Here is an 18,660-nt window from a genome sequence, read left to right as displayed (position 1 = left end):
GACACCTCGCCAGGCGTATTAAAAATTGTGGTCCGTTTGACGCCAAATTTATACATAGATTCTATGTTGACTTTTCGGACTTTTCATCTTCTTAGAAAATTTAGAAAATTTATCTAACTCAAGATTTTTCCTATTCGTTATATAGAGTTATGCATGAGCGGAGTATTTCTGATTTTTTTTTGCCGCAATCCGTTATACATATTGCAACAACTTCTTGATTTCAAATTTTAAAAATAATTATAACTGAAGCCACGATGGCTATTATTAGTCTTGTCTCAGACTTATGAGAATTGTGAATTGACAGTAGCAAAACGTACATACCTATAGTTACGTAAATAACAAACGTAATATTTAATGATCCTAGATATTAGATAAAGAAAATAAATTTGTATGATTTAGGTCCAAACTACGCAGTAATTTTTCTTTTGTGTAGTATCGTAATTTGGTAAACGACCAGACGAATGACATCATTGATATACCTGACTATTAGGTTATCACTATCACGATCACAAATTTGAAAGAGCCACTTGCAGTGATAAAAGTGAGTGTTAGGTAAATAATGATTTTTAAAATTTTGTTATTTGTGACATATTTTAAAATAAAAAACGCAAGAAGCTTTAGAGTGTGTGAAAGATATAATACGATTATGTTTTTCTGTCCAAAAAGTTATTATAGATAGCCATTCTTCCCCTACCGTTTCTGACTACATATTCTAAAAACAGAAGAGTTTTTTTTTGCATAATTTTTAGGTTAATCTCGTAGTATTCATACCAATATAAAATATTCTAAAATACAATTACTTCGTATTTAATTTTGGTAATTTTAAAGCTGTAAAAAGTCGTATCTTGTTAGAAGAGTTACAAATTAATTTACTACGCCTAATGGTTTGGCAACAGAAATGTTTCTACAATGATGTGTTGTATAAACTAAAGTTAATATGTTATCATGTAAAATGTGATAAGATATCAACACCATAAAAATTTATAAAAACAACACAAAATACATTTAAATTATTAGATTAAATTATTGTTAAGTTGCAAAGATTCTTAAAATTTATTCCTAAACAAGACTGTATGTAAAACGACAATTTCTTCCAAATTTTTTTAGGTATATTTTGTAAAACAGCATTTACGACCTTCTTTTAAAACATATTAAAATTTGGTCAAGAAGCGCAATGTTTTGTTTTCTTGTTATACACAGTGAGAAAGATGCTGCCAGCTGATGATTTTGAAGATGTTTTTTCATAATTATTTAATAAAGTACAAAATTATTTAATTTAATTATTTAGTAAGGTACAAATTTTTTCCAATAAAAACTATAAATAACGTTAAACATAGTTACAATTTAGGATGCAGCTTCCTTGTTTCCTCTTCTAATACCCTTCAGTAAAAAACATGGATTATTATTCCAACACAAATATAGTAACTCCTATAGTTTTTTAGTTTTTGTAAATAGATTTTTTTTAACATTTTTTCCATATTTCTGGCGTTTTACTTTACATGGAATTTTTCCCTGAGGCGCGAGTTCTGAAACACCTGTAGGTATACAGCTCAACTCGACGGCACGGAGCAGAAACCTTAATTCTTGTAGCCGAGCATCAGAAGGCCTTTTCTACATAATTCTATATGATTTCCGAGACGAAAAATTTTTGTGTATCAATTGATTTTATTATCAATTTGAGTCCTTGTATTTTTCTACACTCATAAAAACCTCATTATTTACACTCGTGTATATAAACATCGTTGTGACACCTTCCCTCAATGTCACTCAACTGAAAATTGTTTTGTCATTGCAAATGCTTGAGATGGTAACCTAGACTTCAAACCATTGAAATATGTAAGCGAAGCGACTTCGTTGCGTCAAAAAAAATGTATATATGTTTATAAAAAATATAATATATAAAATAATATATATATAAAAATTAAGGAGAGCTGGCAAAACTAGAACCTTTTCATGCGTGAGTGCAACCTCTGGAAAAATGGAAACAAACATAAGATTTTTCTTCAAATAATTGATTATTTTCGTATTAGTAAGTTTACAGAAGTTCTAATTTCAATTTAATTTTAACTGTGATTGGGTCACAAGTCTAGAAAACAAGGTCGCCTGCTTTGCGCTGCTGTAGTTTGTAAATGAATTTTTTTGTTTGTTATTTTCAATGTAAAATAATTATTTTGAAAAAAGTGAAATTCGACAGAAACCAGTTATTGCATAAAATTATATGTAAAAAGTTATTAACAGTTTCAGTGATTTACGTAGTTATTGATAATAATAAGTGGATATCCACTATAATTAATTATATTACCAATTTAAATTTTGCTACTTGTATACAGAGACATACATCTTCCTGTCTACAAGGCTATATACAAATTATTAAATTTTTAACATTAAATTATTTGTTGAGAAGGAAACTTAAATTCACGTTTTCTACAACAAATATCATTAACCTTAGTGTGACTTTAGTAATAAATAAAAATACGCAAACCGAATAAAAATTACCAAAGTCTCGGAAGCACCAGCACAGACTGAAGTGGTAGTGGAACGTCTCTTTAAGAGTGGGTTTTGACATCCACCTTCGGAGACCGATATCGGCCAGTACAGTACATGAGGGTTTTAGCAACAGTATTAAAGTAATTTTCCGTGTTTGCACTCGTAATTTAAAAATGAAAGTGCTTGTAGCATTGTTTTTATTTAGCGCTATCTCTTACTCTTCTGCTATTAATGTTACTCAATGCCATGATATTGGTAAGTCCATTTTTCAATTGTAGGTCAAAGATATCAAGTTTTTGCTTTGAAAATTTAAATTTTTCTATGTATTATTAGTAATCGATTAATTTTGAATTTGTTTTAGAAAAACCCATCGAAGGGCTTGAAAACCGGGTCAAATTAGGTAACTGTAAGAAACCACCTTGCAGATTAAGAAAAAATTCAGTCGTTAAAATAGAACTCAATGTCAAGCCAGGTAAGTTTAAAAATTATGTGAAAAATACACTTACCTGCTGAGCAAATATATCTACATTTTTATTAATTTACCTTATGTGCTTTAAATATTTTTAAATCGACAGAATAATAGTTATTTATTATACAAGTCGATGAAATTTTATCGTAGTATTTAATATAGAATATTTCTATAGCATTTGTGTAGGTTTAGTTTGAAATTATTTTCATAGCTATAACATTTATTTTATTATTTATTAATTTATTTATTAAAAAACTGTTTTAGAAAATTTTAAATGGAAGTATGTATAAAATTAGTTTTTGGATAAACGTTTGAAAGGAAAAAATGATATTTAACATTGTAGAAGACGAAGTCTAAACAAAAAAACCTGTTTTAAGGTATCCATTTACAACAAATTTTAATTAAGCATATTAGATGTATGTGTTAGAAAATATAAAGTAATTAACTAATTTTAAATTGCTGTTCCATGAAAACAATTTTTTATAACATGGTCAATGTCAGGTTAAGGTAGCAAGAAAAACCTGAAATCGAAGGTAAATAATTTTATTAGTGTGGTATTATTCCATGTATGTATTTATCTACTTAAGTTGAGTAAATGCACTTGTTTATTTCCCAACCGGTTTGTTTAAAAATGGAGTAAATCGTTGAAGTCTCCAATTGTACTCGTATCAAATTTTTCGATTAAAAATAACTTAATCGGACTAAAATTTCTAAACATCTTTAGATAATATATTCTATACTAAATCAAAAGTCACTTAAACAATGCATTGTAGTAATCCCAAATAATTCAATTTCAGAAAGAGATATTGAAAAAATATTAAATTCAATTCACGCGTATATCGCTGGCGTCCCTTTTCCTTTTCCCGGAGTCGATGGAACTGATGCTTGTAAAAATATTTACTCGGCTGATGGCCTGAATCAAGTAGGATGTCCACTCAAAAAAGGACAAGACTATCTTTACAGAAACAATATTGAAGTGCTGCAGATTTATCCACGAGTACGTCGAAAAAAAAATTAATTTAACTACATGAATTCAATGGAAAATGTCTTACAGGTTAAAGCCGTCATCCATTGGGGATTAACACCGACCGATGGCAAAGATGACGTTATTTGTTTCGAAATCCCAGCCAGGATTACTAATTAGTTTTAAACAGTAAATTAGTAAAAACAGTAAAAAGCACTAAAACATTATAAATAAATAATTATTATAATTGTTGCTGTATCATTGTGTATGAATAAGATGAATGAGTGTGACTTTATGATCTATTGTTTTATTTACATAGTACATAAAGAAACATATAATGAAGTACTTAATAAATAATTTTATTTATTGTATACACCTTTCACGTAATATCGTACTTTAGATCTAAGTGATGACTCATTTTTTTTTATAAAACTGCGGTCAATGTGAAGAAGGACAACTGTAACGTTTTTAAATGTCGTGACAATCACGTTCTCGTTGGACGAGATGGATAATAATCAATTGAAAGAATTCTTTGATTGATTGAGCAATGTAAAAAGTATTTATCTCAAATTGTTTTTGTTTATAAAAAAATGAGAATGAAGTGTTACTAATTTTGAATTTAGGCTAAGATGCGAGTACATGTATGTACAGACATAAGTACAACATATAGGAATCTTGTAACTGGTAACTTGAAATCAACAATATTAAGTAAAGTTTTATCAAACAAATTAAAAATAATAATAAAAATATATAGGTTAAAAAATTCTGGGTTAAAAATATTTATCATAAACATTTTTTTAAACAAACAAAATCTTACTTTTATTTTCTAGGGCTTCATTTTGTTGAGATATGAGATAAATGTGATAATTTAAAAGTGTCTGAGATTTATACTGCACGTATTAATTCCGTCACATTATACTTATTGTATTAGTTTTGTTTTGACAAGAGTAAAGCAAATTAGAGTCATCATGCAGCTGCTATACAAAAATTTACTGTGTGTAGCATCCTTCCTCCTTTGTTTTCATTTTGCACATAGTATTGACATCCTCGAATGCGGTAAGTTTAGAATTAAGTTTGAAGATTTACCTATTAAAATTATTATTATTCAGGTTCATATTGGACATATGAAAATGTGACAATAGAGAACTGTAGTGATGAGGATACTTCGTGCCCTTTAACAATTGGGACCAATACTTCGATTTCATTCGTTTTGAATACCGGTAAGAGAAACGACGGTAAGAAAAAATTTTGTGGTTGCTGATTTTTTCATACAGATGCAGTAATAGTGATCTGATTAATTTTTGATAATAACGATGGCGCCATTTTAATCAACACAAGAGCCCTGTTTTAATAACTTGTCAAAATAGATTAGATTGATGAATTGTTTTTTGTATTTTTGTAGGACTCATTGATATTAGTGGTAATATCATCAACGATGTTGCTTTCTACATTAACGGCAATATGAAATTCGCCTTGTCTGTGACACCTGACGATCCGTGTGATATTTTGAAATGTCCACTTGAAATTAACTACAAAGCAGTATTTTCTGCTCAAATTTTCGTTAGTCCACAGTATCCACCAGTAAAAAACGAACACAAAATAAAATGCAACAAATTGAATTTTTATTTTTAGTTGTCTGCTCGTGTGAAGTGGATTATGAAAACTGAAAAAGATGATCAGCTTATGTGCTTTTCGTTTCCAGTCACATTGTATCCCGAGGACTCCAAAATGATTGCGTAACCATATGAATATTAATATGTTATTTATTTTTCTATTTATGTGTGTTTTATAATTATAATATTATTAATATTTACTAAAAGTCACTTAATGTTTTATACATTTATTATCGGTTTTTCTACAATATGTTTCCTAAATACATGGGTTTTAGCCTACATAAAATATCACAATATTTACTTATGACTATCTTAAACAGTACAATAGCAACAAGTGCATCCAAAAAATAACCGATTCGAAAATTTATTAAAAGATATGAAGTAACGATATGCACTTAAAGTTTTTAATATCTACATGTATACAGAAACGAATCAAGTTTATCTTAAAAGTAACAGAACACTTATTCCTTGTTCATCCTCATTGCAGTTTTATTGTTCACATTGTCCGATTCTACTCGAAATTAAATCATAGGGACATGGAAGACGAGCCAGTTTTGGCAAATAAAAGTACTTAAATAAATTAGTGATAGAGATAAACTTTCTAGCAAAATGTGAGCAATAGAACACTCTAGATAATCAAATTCGTTTCACTTATTTCGTATATTAATTTTAATTTTTATCAAAAAGCATTCAGTTACTGGTTACAAAACAGCCAACCATCTTCACGATATGCAACAATGATATTTACAAGTCTTCATTAGAAATTTACTTAGATTTCAGCTACCGATTGTCTGTATGAGGTGTCCACTCTTTCACCGATAACACGAACACTTAACTTGGCTATAAGTCAGTCTATCTTTAGACACAATTTACATTTAGAAAACGATAACTCTTTATGCAACGGCAGCTGGCGAATTTTGGCGGAAGTTGGATGCAACGAGGAACATGTTTTGTTTTCAAAAATCTGAAAAATTACCACCAGTAATGTTGAAATGGCATTAATGATGTTAATAGTAGTGCAGAAATTTTAAGAGGTGATAGTAGAGGACAAAAGATGCAAAAACAACTCAACTTACCTTATCCGAATATCTGAATTTCATCAATAAGAATTATAAAAAAATATGATCTCTGACGTTTGCTCTTTAATACTTACCTAGTGCGTTGTAAAAAAGAGTCAAAAAAAAGCTGAAACGGTTGCAGAAAATAGTGGCCTCATAAGAAAAAAATAATAGAGGCAAATTTTTTTTATTGAAAATATGAGCGAATGTAATAATCGCAAATGCCACCGATTAATGTAAACATTGCTGTAAACATTTGGATAAGGCGAGTTGAGTTATTTTGACATCTTTAAATCTGTATTTACTATAGGTAACCTCCTAGAATTTTTGCACAATCACCTAGTATTTTTGGCCATTTGTCTAAAGCAATTTGAGACATGCAGCTGCATCAGTTTAGACAACTAATGTTTCAAGCTACTGGTGGCAACAATTTGGCAAAGTAATGGTAGTGTTTTTTTTTATTAAATGCAGTCCCCTTCGCCACTGCCGTAACGCTTTGGACGGTCCTTAAAGTAATTTTGCGAACAACCAAACAATACAAAAGACACTTGTTTTAAACACAACTTTCCGGTAGTCGGTTTGCCATCAGTCTCTCTTTAATGGCTAATCCGTTTAACTCCAAATCTGTGGCTCTTTGAAGGGTGGCCGTGCTTCCGTTTCCTAAACGAAGTTCCTTTGGCCTGGAATCCCTAGAAAACGTGCCCACCATCGCCACAGGATTATTATACAAATGATACTGCAACAGATTATTGACAAGTCTAAGTTTTTGAAGAATTGGAGTAAAATACCATCGGCTCGGTTGTGGGAGCAACGGGACTGACCCATTGGGGGGCTGGAACGGCTGTCTGAGCATAATTCGGAGATGTTGCGAAGGAGCCCAGAGGAAGATTTTGGGGACCGTTTAGCGGTCCTATATTCCTGGCAGTTTCTCCGTCGGGAGAGTCTACAAAAACACGAAATTTTCGAATTTAAGCACTTTGCACATTGTTTAGTTTTGACACTAGATGAAACGGAATGGGAGACAAACCGATATGAATATTTAACTAGGCGTAATGCATCGTGCTGCGTCCCACAAAAGCGTTACTTATAGAGTAACGAAATTATACGAAGATTTATTTTGCCGGTACAAAAGCAAGCTTTACCGTATTTAGCGGGAATTACATCGGGATCCTTCTCGTCGGTGTCACGTGGAGAAGAGCTCCTCAGGAGTGGCTTTGCAGAAGACATTGTGTTGTGGTGAGGAGCACCTAATACTTTTTGCTCTATTGTAACCTCGGGCTGGCTTTGAGATCTCCGGACTCTAATTATCACCACGAGGATGACAATGATTATGGTAAGGGTGGCACCGATTAAGATCCCCAAGATGGGAGAGAAGGGCAGGTCGCCGTCCGAGGCTGAGAAAACAAAATTCAAAATGTTAGAAATAAAAACTCACGCAATACATGTTTTTTAGTAACATAATACTTTATTCTAAAATTGTGGTGGTATATACTTCTGCAGTTTAGAGGTGAATAATTGTATTTTCAATATGTCTTCATACAAAAATTATACCGTGAGGGGCTAAATTATGGAGTAGCCTTATTTATTAAAACTGAAAATATTTTGTTCTGACAAAAATGCTCAAACAGGTCAATTTTATTTTTTAAAAATACAAAATTCTCAATTTAATTTAAAATTGTTTGTTCCTTTGTTGTTTTAAGTTTTTTTACTTTTTTTGGTGTCGTCATTTCGACAATTAAAATGTCTATCGAATTGCATAAAAAAATTAGGAGTTTCCATTAAAAAAAACGTCAATGACGTTATTACTCCAAAAACCAAAAAGTGTAAAATTTGAGCATTTATGCCAAAACAAAATATTCTTAGTTTTAATAAGAATAATAAGATTATTCCATAATTTTGCCACTCACTGTAGATATACAACTATTTTTTAATATTGCATATAATCATCCGTAACAGCTTTTACTCAATACACAAAAAATACAGTATTAACTCTATTATTAACTCTATTTAATGAAACACTAGAAATACAATTGTTTGTTGCAGCTTTATATTTTACATCAAATAAATGGTTTTATCTATGGTATTTTAAGGATTGTTTACTATACGGGGACATTTTTTTAACTCTAAATATTTATAGTACTTAGATACTCAATTAGTTGCATAGCAATTAACATTTGTAAGGCATTAATCTGTGATTATTTTTAATTAAATTAAACATAGAGAAAACTTATGTTCACAGTAAGTTAAGAAAAATTTGCGGCATAATTAAAGAAAAGTTACTCATTATCAGCGAATCAGTGAACAATACCACCTGATCATAGCTGTGTGTTAAAATTATTATTTAGAACGTTTAACATTTCTTTCATAATTAATTTTTGATCTGTGAGCTGAAAATCACTAGACATATTACAAGTATTAATAAATTTAGCAGTAAGAGTTCTAAATTTATTTCTATCTAAATACGTGAGGTAAATCATAAGTTCTCATCTTTGATAGTGCAGTAATACTCGTAGATCGTTTTAGATCGTATTAAAAAAAAACAGTTTTTATTTTTGTCCTAAATTTTATTATTGCAAATGCAATAATAATTGCTTTTCTCTTAAATGTTGCAATAGTAAAAACCTCTCGTTTGAAACTAAAGACGCTAGTGCGGAAGCTTACTCTATAAACTATTGCAATAAAACTTAGCAAGAAGACTTTACAAACAATAGGATTCCTTCAAACAAAGACCTTTGCGGACTGCCTTTGCCAAAAGATTAATGATTTTAAAGGATTAAAACGTCTTAAGTGAAGCCAACTACAATTTGTAATTTATTTTTTAAGTTAAAATAAAGGAAGCAGACTGTAACCCCATTTGTGATTCGTGTAAGCAGTAAACATACAAAAGGTTGTAATACTCGTATCCCCTGTGTAAGTACACACGACTGAAACGCTTAGTCGTTTAATTCATAAAGCGTGATAAATATTATATGAAAAAGCACATAATCATAAATTAAAAATAGAAACCAACGCAAACCGTCTTTCCTTGTCACTTAATGGTTAAAAAATCCAGTGTAATTAATAAGATATTTTTGTATTGTCTCTGCAACCAAAAATACTTATTAAAATGTTTGCTGGTCGTTCTCCGCTTTGCATAATTCCAAAATTCACGCTTATCTCTCTCGGAAATAAGTATCTATTACCAAACAAATTTAATAACCGTATGATAATAATGGCGGTCGAAAATGGCTCGTTAATAAGACCATCGCACTTTAAATAATCCCGGATCACGATAACAATGGGATAAAGAATTCCGGTGATAATGGGATGTGCTGCGAAGCGCACCGAAGGTTTCATTATAGCCATCGGAAATAACACAACCACTGATAGTCCACCAGAACTACCCTCAATTTACTGGAATAAGAACGGAACCGTTGCTTCCTAATGCCTTATAATCACATCGTAACCCGCATAAACGCACCTGTCAACTGTTATTTACGTCACAAACCCTTCGGAATATTATCCGCATGAACAGAATTTTAATAAGGAGCGAAAAATTTCGTAAATTTTGAGATCAACTATGAAGTGCAAATAAGAGGTTTAACAAAGTGAATAGTCAATAGGATAAGTAAATATGTATGTTTTGCATGTATGAACTTAGGTAAATATAATTTTCTCACGACCATATATGAAAGTGACATTTTCCATACAGTAGTTACCCACAAAAGTTGTTGTTGGACGTGTGCATTGCTTTTGACTTTTATTTTCTTCATCCTTCAAAATTGACGCAGAGTTTTGTAATTAAAACCACCGACAATTTAAACCTAAATCAGCTTAATTAAGTAAGCATTTAATATTAATAGACGCCTAATTTAATAACTGTCGATCTTAGATCTTTGGCAGAAACATTAAATCCTTTCATTAAAAATAATGGTGTTTTTATGTCCTGGGGTTGCGGGGCCGTTGGAAAAATAGTGTATACCGAGTGTCCCAGGCAGGCTTGGATATAGGAAATTAACATGGAAATTTAGTTTTTATTTTTTTCTGGCTGCAGGAGTAATAGAAATCAAAATCTGATTGATGGAGCTTGTAGTGCTTGAAAAAGGCTATCATATTGATGTTTTTGTCTATTCTCTAATTAACTCCATTTGGGCGAAAACGACCCTCAAAAAATAGAAATTTGAATTTACCGGGTAAACATTGCTAAGAAACCAACTATCAAGTTATTGTTGCCAAAGGAGAATTTGTCAGAATTTGACTTAATAGTTCGTTTCTTAGTAACGATAACCCGGCAAATTCAAAATTCGATTTTTCGAGATACATATCCGCCCAAATGGAATAAATTGGAAAGTCGACAAAAATGTCGATAAGATAGCCCTTTTCGAGCACTACAAGGTTCATTAATCAGATTCTAGTTTATGTTACTCCTGCAGTCGGAAAAAAATAAAAACTAACTTCCCATGTTAATTTCCCATATCCAAACCTGTCTGGGACAGCCGGTATATCGCTAAAAAGTGTCTAACGCACTCGTAGGGCTTCTGCACTCGGTTCACGCCTTGTGCATAAAACTCATCACTTGTACGTTATTTCTCACTTTTCGTGCTCTTCATGTAATATACTATTACCTGTAATCACCACATCACCTCAAAAATTACAAAAACCAAAATAGTGGTAGAAAAGTGCTTATACTGCTTGTCACATTTTTAAAGAACACGTATGTTTTATTTAGTTTAAAAAAGTGAACATTACAACAAAACAAACAACAATGTACGTTCGTTCCGTGTTCCAATTTTGATGTACTGTAAAAAATATCACTTGTTACGTTCCCCAATAAGCCCATCTGCGCCAAAAATATCAGACCACTCTATTTCATTAGCCACACACAGAGAAAAAAAAAACCTAAATAATTATAGAGTATCTAGAATTAAGCTATATATTGCAGTATTATTTGATAAGTTAATTAATTATAGTATTGATAGTTTGTTTCATTGAATTTAATAATTTCAATTTCTTTTTGTTCTCCATAAGCCGTCTTAGAATAAAACCGAAAAAACTACATCTTGGCGTATTTCTTGAGAATTATTTCAACTCGAAAGAAAGCAAGTTAAGTTAAACAGGCAGAAATTGCAGTGGCGAATATAAATAGTTTCCCGAGCGTGCCAATAAAGGTGTGGTCTCTATTCTATTGGATTTCCTGCATTGAATTTCCACCCCGACCATTTTTAGATTACGGTGATTGGATTGCCCCTATATTTGTTATTTCATTTTAAGCGCGTCTACTTTACCTATATATTTTTCTCGACTTGGAGCAATTTAATTGCGGCGGGACGGAATTTCTTTGGATTCGTGTTTAATTCTTTCGATTGAAGTGCATCCCAGGTATTTCCGGGTATTTATGCTTTATGTGTCAAAATGATTTCCGGTCGCTTGCATTTAGCTGACGTTTCAAATTTTGTAATAAGGAGTGACCGGAGCTGAGGCACGTTTTTACCTAAGGGTTGAGCCACGACTTGTAGCTCTTATCACGACTATCTTGAACGATGCAGTCTCGCCTTCGACTCTAAATTGGAGCAACTAGGCAGATAGCTAGCCCACCTTCCGGCCAATTTCATGTAGAGCCGTACAATAAGGGAAAATGCGATTTATATGCAAGTTAGATGAACTCGACCACAATTTGCAGAAGTAACGAACCGTTGCGGCAATTTATTCGCAAGATTTTTTTTATTATAACAAACTGAAAAATTTTAAAATTAATAAGTCGGAAGTGGCCACTTTAAGCATCGAGTTAGAGTTTGGAAACTCGGAAAGGCTGCTCCCCAAGCAGAGCATTTTCCGTTGAGTAATCAAAGAAATGATTATACCTAAACTCAAAGAATATCGATACGGTAAACAAGTTCGCCGGCTTTGTACACCTCCCAATCTAATATAAATAAATTTGTATGCATTTGGCATCATTCGAATCGACGTCTGGTAAGCCTTTGATCATCACATATTTTCTCAACGATACCTGTTTGAAATTTTCACGAAGTGAAATATTTAAACGTCGAAGCATTTTCCGACAAGTTGCCGCCCTCAAAAGTTAGATCTCCGCGATCGGCAAACTTTACACTCAAATATAAAATTATCGTTAAGTCGATATTATGTATAGGGATAGAGGGAAACGCTTAGGTTAAACCACACGGAATGTCAATAAAATAACAAGAATTTTCAATCGATGACGTGTGTTGTGACGGGACAGAGAATTTGTCATGGTAATTTGAGGCATTTTCGGACATTTGCGTCACGACATCGAAATGAAATTTTTCAAAGGGTCATTTAATAAGCGGCAAATTTGCCACTTCTTTGACAATGTTCTAAACCCATATGAAAAAAATTCTATTGGTGAAATTTCGCCTGACATAAATTACTTACTTAAAGTACTTATTTTTTTCCTTTTTATTTTTACAATTTACTAAGTTATAAAATTGAAATGTGTAAAAACATAACAATGAATTCTAAACTAGATAAATTTTTAATTCGCTTGCTGAAAATCGGCTTAAATGTTTTAAGAACTCTTAATAATTAATGTCATTCATAAAGTTGAAAAACTTTTTAGAGATTTTAGTTTCAAAATAAAAGCAGAAAAAGCTATTTATTTTGTAAAACGTAGACCTAAGTAAAATTTTGATATAATAATATACAGTGCGATCAAAAAGTTCTTCTATCAAGAAGGCGTACTAGTTGAGGACGTATGTCGATGGCAGTTCGTATGTTACCTAGATGTCTAAAAATTATTTTATAAAAATTAAAATATTGATTTAAGCAAGTTGAAGTATTTTATGAAACCTCTGAAAACATCCTAAAATGAGATGTTAGTGTTTATTTGTACAAATCCTGCACCACTTATCATAATTTACATAAAAATTATTTTGATATGTATCTATCATTCGTCATTAGGACATTTTATTTGTTGCAGATAGTCCGGTCAAATTAGTCATAAAAATAGTGGTCAATTTTTTGATACATCTTAGCGTTTTTGATAAAAATCAGTTTTTAAATTTATGTTACAGACCATAAACAGCATACATTTGTAAAATTAAATTCGTTTTACAGTTTAAGATGCCCCCGTGATTAAAAATTTGAACAACTGATTTTTCAATGGTGAGAAAACTCCATTAAAAAACGCATCTCTTTTAAGGGGTGTAGCTCGCTCACATAACATTTTTTGATACATGTTCCTAGGAAACTTTTGTCTTATAATTGAATACTCTATCACCTGTTTAAATTTGTAACAATAAAAACGGAACAGCCTGTATATGCTACGTATATACAAAGTGTTTCGTTTTTATTGTTACAAATTTAAACAGGTGATAAAATATTCAATTTTAAGACACAAGTTTTCTATGAACATGTATCGAAAAATGGTACGCAATGGAGTTACGTCCCCTCAAAAAGCTGCTTTCAATGGGTTTTTTCCGATATTTCAGAAACCATAGTAGATAAAATTACAAAATTGGGTACAATTGATTACCTTTATACATCCACACGAATTTAAAAATAAAATGTTAAAATTTTTACTCAGGGGCATTCTAAACTGGGGGGATTTAGGGTAAAAAAGTAACCTAACTATTTTGGCTGTTGGTTCTTGCTCTTTTTAGTCACAAAATTCTAAATTCCATATTTTTTTTACAAAAAAAGGTCTATGGCGTTTAAAAATTAAATTCGTTTTACTGTTTAAGACGCCCGTGATTAAAAATTTCGACAACTAATCTTTGAGCTGTACCAATTTTTGTGTAATTTTATCTATTCTTCAATAGTGAGAAAACTCTCTTAAAAAACGTATCTTTTTCAGGGGGTGTAGCTGCTTACAAAACATTTTTTGATATACAGGGCGATTCAGATAAGATAATGAGCCTTTTTTTTAATTAGTAAGAGGTGTGAATTCGTGTTTTGGGAGCTTTAACAAAAAACTCTTGTATGCACCACGTACGCAAAAAGTTTTGCAGTTTTTTACAAAGCGACTGAATGTATCCAGTAATTTTTTAAATGGTAAATATTAAAAAACATTTTACAATAAGACGAAAACTGATTAGGCGTCCTATAATAAGCCTAAAATTTTCCGTCGTATTGTAAAAACCCTGTAGTTATTCATTCATTTACAATTTGCCCAGTCGTTTACAAAATGACTAGACGTTTTATAAAACGACTGAATTCGTAATTAACCTACGACATACATACACGGTGTCAATTTAAAACTTGCAATCGGCAATATCTCTAGAACTAAAAAAGTTATTGAGAGTCACTCAAAACCGTTTCGGTGGGTTTTAGGGGGAATCAAAATGGCCTGGTAAGTGACGTTCCTCCACCCACCCTTCAAGCCACAGCCACCTTAAGTTGAAAATTTTAAATGGCACGACCCTACTTGCGATACATCGTTGGAAAGCCCATAACAAACGCTTTTCAAAAATGTCATACAATAGTCTATTTGGTAAATCCATTTTTCCAATTATTCAAAAACGAATACGTTAAATTTTTTTTTTTATTATATACAAGGGTGGGTGGAGGTGTGTCACTTATCATGTCATTTTAATTCCCCCTAGGAACCACCAAAACGGTTTTGAGTGATTATTAAAAAAATTTTTAGTTGAGATTGCAAGTTTTAAAATTGACACAGTGTATAAGAGACACAGTAGGCATTTTTACTTGTATTATTGCCCGGTTTCTGGAAGAAATTGCCGATTGCAAGTTTCAAAATTGACACAGTGTATAAGAGACACAAGTAGGCATTTTTACTTGTATTATTGCCCGGTTTCTGGAAAGATTTAGCATTAGATAAATTTTATCGGTTCGATAGTTACTAAGGTAGCGCTCATCTGATTGGTGTTTCTATAGCAATTATGGAACCGATAAAATTTATCTAACGATAAATCGTTTCAGAAACCGACCCTAAATGCTTGACTATGTGTAGGTATACGTGACATGTAGAACGTGACTCCTTCAACTTTTAGAATCGCGATATCTCAGGAATGGTGATTCTTAGAAAAAAGTATAAGAACCATTTTTGTAGATAATTTTAAGATGTATAATTTTTGTCTGAGCTACTTTTTTGATAAAACTTACCGTTTTCAAAAAAAAATCAAAAATCCTCAAATTTTGACCTTTGACCCCAAATAACTTTTTTAGCAGACATGGACTTTTGACACTTTATTTCTAGTGGTGTATCCAAGATCTTCACCAAAATTTAGTTCTGTCGGAATTTTTGTTATTTGAAATGTCTATTTCGACCGGACTAAGACACAAGTTTTAAATCTCTAGGTTTGCTTGATAGAAAGACTTTTTGATAAATCCGATAAAAAGCAAATATGTAAAAGAGGCGGTTGAATATTTTAAAATCAGAGCAATAGCTATACTCAGTAAAGTTTGTTATTTGCTTATAATACCATAAATACTTAATGTAAACATATTTTGCTTATTTAATATAAATAAATTGAAGAATGATCCTCCACCATTGCGTGGCTCGTGTCCCAAACTACTCGTTTCCCAATGAGAGAGCTTACCATTGTGGTGTGCTTTTGATTAACAACAATTTAACAATCTTGAGGGGTTGTACGTCAAGTATTTGTGAAGCAAAACTGTATCCGGTTACAGTGCTTCAAATTATTAACAAAAATACTTTGAAATCTGTTAGCAACAGTATCAGTCTTTCTGAATCACTTTGTATTATAAATTTGACACAGAAGAAAATTAAACATTTTTTGAAAATGCAGAACATATATGCGAGTAAAGTAAAATCGTTTTCTTAAGAACTACTAAAAATTTTATAACACATTATAAGGGATTAACCAAACAATGGCTTGAATTTGTAACCCTCCATAAATAGCACGTTCCTTTGCAAGTGTTGCTGCACCCACTAGAATAAAACAGGACCGTATTTAAAACTAAAGTAGTGGTAGAGTTTTATTATTAAAAAAAAATCAGTTTTATTAAATAAAATTAAATTTCTTAAAATATTTGACTTTAATAACAACTACATCAAAAACTATTAAGACATTTCAAGTATTTTAGACAAAAAAAAGTAAGTAATCCGGCTCTGTTCAAAACTGACCTGTTTCAGAGTTCGGGTGGGTTCCACTAATTTATGATTTGTTTACCCTCTGGTTTAGTCTTAACAATACCGCATTTAACATAAAAAAAATAAAATTTTTAGTAGGTCTTAGGAAAACGATTTTACTATAAGCAGCTGCTGCATGTTCTGAGCTGTTACTCATTAAAAATAGGCGGACTGATACGTGAAGGAAAATGTTTGGTAATCACACTGTGTTTTTGTGGATTATTAAAATGATAAATGCACAAGACAATACGTAGGCATCTACAAAATTAGAGGAATTCCGAAAAAAAATATCAAGTTTTTAAAATTGGATAATTCTGTAACCTATCAGAAACGGATCTTCGCATTTCTGGCAATAGCAATTGCACTTCCTAAAGTTGTTACAGTAATTTATTTAATTAAAATTCTGTACTTATTAAAATGGTAATAAAAAATGATATGGTGTACAGTTAAAAAATAACGGCCGTGACTGCAATATCGATTGAACACAGGATTTTGATAAAGCACATTTAACAATATAAGTAGTGTTATGAAAAATTGTTTATTTTTTAAACAATTTGCATCAATTTTAATAAATTAATTATGATTGTATTGTTTGAAAAATTAGTCGTTTTATTCTCTGGGAGTTAGTCACTGACACCGAGAAAGTCTAACATGCACTCAAGCTCTTGCAATCAATAAACAAATGAGACAATTACGGTCAATAATTATTGCACTTATTAATTAATTAGTAGGAAATAAATAACAGTTAGCCTTTACCAAAGAGGATATTAACTTGATTATAAATGACTATCAGTGACAATAACGCGGCTCAGGAGTAGGAGTAAATATGACTCCGTGGCGCAACGGTAGCGCGTCTGACTCCAGATCAGAAGGTTGCGTGTTCAAATCACGTCGGGGTCAAAAGCACTTTTTTTCCCTTTATGACACCGTAATAAAACACTTCGGTGCAAGATTAGCAAAATTTTATAATATTATTTGTAAATCAATTCAATCTAATTCTTATTATTTTGGTCCGGTAATTTCCATAAAAATGAACTGGATTGCACTATTAGTTTTCTATTAATTGTAGAGGAATGAAAGCATAACGTTTTTGTCGTTGGTGTAGGGCGAGTATATTGATTTTTTTCTATGGCATAGCTTCAGGTATACACCAAAATAGATTTTGTTACATTATTAAATACCATTTCCATTAAGGCTAAGTGATGAGTCATTATTAGCTTGATATCAGATACAGATGTCAATATTAGAAGAGGTGTCGTTTGATATATTTATTTGCTGGCATTAGTGTGTAAGAATTCTACCAAAGTTTTACATCTGGTTTACTTGTAAGTCCATTTTTTGAAACTCTCCTATTCTTATATTGCTACATTGTGTACAGAATATATTTCTTTAGGTATCTATGATACATTTTCTGCCAGTTTATTACCACCGTTAAGCCTCTTTCCGTGTAACTTGCATAAAACATTGTCCTTGCACTAGTCAGGCAGAATATATTCTAGTCTCCGTCTAGAATTTTAACTTAAGTGCAAAGTTATATTTAAAATTATTAAAATATGAGTTGCTACTTTACCTCCAACTTCGATCAAAACCTGAAAGGTGCAAAGAAACTTAGAATCTCATCTGTTATCCTCCAAAAATATAAAAATTCGCTATTTATGAGCCAGAGTTGTAAAATTCCAAAATTGTTCATGACGTAGATCTTCATCATCCAATACAAAGAAAGTAGATATCTACTTTCTTATATTCCTGTAAAATGTGCCCTGAAGTAACACGAATGAAATCATTCTATATGATCATACAAAAGATGTAAAAGTCTCTATAAAATTTTATTCAACCTTTTTATGATTCAAACACGTCTCTAAAATAAACCATAAAATATAATCATGAATGTAATATTTAAGTATATAAAGAAAAGTAGGTATCAGTTTTACGAAATTGGTTTTGATAAACTCACACCACGTATTACTGTCAAAAAATGGATCATAACGTGTGCTAAAACT

General features: G+C 31.4%; 3 protein-coding genes and 1 non-coding gene across 10 annotated transcripts in view; 3 read left to right on the top strand and 1 right to left on the bottom strand.

Annotated features, from left to right (window-relative positions):
• Positions 1-2,525: 2,525 nt before the first annotated feature.
• LOC123012009 (NPC intracellular cholesterol transporter 2-like) lies at positions 2,526-4,167 on the top strand. Its single transcript, XM_044409755.1, has 4 exons — positions 2,526-2,742; positions 2,849-2,959; positions 3,754-3,953; positions 4,011-4,167. The coding sequence occupies exons 1-4, from the start codon at positions 2,661-2,663 to the stop codon at positions 4,098-4,100; spliced, it is 483 nt and encodes a 160-aa protein (XP_044265690.1). The 5' UTR covers positions 2,526-2,660; the 3' UTR covers positions 4,101-4,167.
• A 123-nt stretch (positions 4,168-4,290) lies between these two features.
• LOC123012007 (NPC intracellular cholesterol transporter 2-like) lies at positions 4,291-5,743 on the top strand. Of its 2 annotated transcripts, none has more exons than XM_044409754.1 (4): positions 4,291-4,976; positions 5,030-5,140; positions 5,323-5,501; positions 5,553-5,743. In XM_044409754.1, the coding sequence occupies exons 1-4, from the start codon at positions 4,889-4,891 to the stop codon at positions 5,658-5,660; spliced, it is 486 nt and encodes a 161-aa protein (XP_044265689.1). In that variant the 5' UTR covers positions 4,291-4,888; the 3' UTR covers positions 5,661-5,743. The 2 variants fall into 2 exon arrangements, with proteins under 2 accessions (XP_044265689.1, XP_044265688.1); XM_044409753.1 differs by having other exon boundaries at positions 5,030-5,155.
• Position 5,744: 1 nt separating this feature from the next.
• The window catches only part of LOC123012005 (hemicentin-1-like), a 182,806-nt gene continuing 169,890 nt past the window's right edge, over positions 5,745-18,660 (bottom strand). For 3 of the 6 annotated variants that reach the window (XM_044409749.1, XM_044409751.1, XM_044409750.1), the window contains 3 exons: positions 7,734-7,985; positions 7,380-7,534; positions 5,745-7,327 (listed from right to left, as the gene is read on the bottom strand). In XM_044409749.1, coding sequence (XP_044265684.1) covers positions 7,145-7,327; positions 7,380-7,534; positions 7,734-7,985 — 590 coding nt within the window. In that variant the 3' untranslated portion in view covers positions 5,745-7,144. The remainder of the gene's footprint in view (positions 7,328-7,379; positions 7,535-7,733; positions 7,986-18,660) is intronic. The other 3 variants (XR_006413180.1, XR_006413181.1, XR_006413182.1) reach the window with 3 other exon arrangements.
• On the top strand, positions 17,489-17,560 carry Trnaw-cca. Its single transcript has one exon. It is a non-coding gene; the product is annotated as a tRNA-Trp (tRNA).

This window comes from Tribolium madens, unplaced genomic scaffold (assembly GCF_015345945.1).
Source record: "Tribolium madens isolate multiple individuals breed KSU strain unplaced genomic scaffold, Tmad_KSU_1.1 Scaffold_91;HRSCAF=231;Tcas5.2_LG7, whole genome shotgun sequence".
Lineage (NCBI taxonomy): Eukaryota > Metazoa > Arthropoda > Insecta > Coleoptera > Tenebrionidae > Tribolium > Tribolium madens.
Note: the sequence above shows the minus strand (reverse complement) of the source record. Positions and strands in the feature narration are given on the sequence as shown.

Bases quoted from the DNA above. Each gene is read 5' to 3' on its own strand.
- LOC123012007 (XM_044409753.1), top strand. From the start codon at position 4,889: ATGCAGCTGCTATACAAAAATTTACTGTGTGTAGCATCCTTCCTCCTT. The intron at 4,977-5,029 runs GTAAGTTTAGAA...ATTATTATTCAG, and splicing joins TATTGACATCCTCGAATGCG to GTTCATATTGGACATATGAA. The intron at 5,156-5,322 runs GTAAGAAAAAAT...GTATTTTTGTAG, and splicing joins TACCGGTAAGAGAAACGACG to GACTCATTGATATTAGTGGT.
- LOC123012009 (XM_044409755.1), top strand. From the start codon at position 2,661: ATGAAAGTGCTTGTAGCATTGTTTTTATTTAGCGCTATCTCTTACTCT. The intron at 2,743-2,848 runs GTAAGTCCATTT...AATTTGTTTTAG, and splicing joins TACTCAATGCCATGATATTG to AAAAACCCATCGAAGGGCTT. The intron at 2,960-3,753 runs GTAAGTTTAAAA...ATTCAATTTCAG, and splicing joins AGAACTCAATGTCAAGCCAG to AAAGAGATATTGAAAAAATA.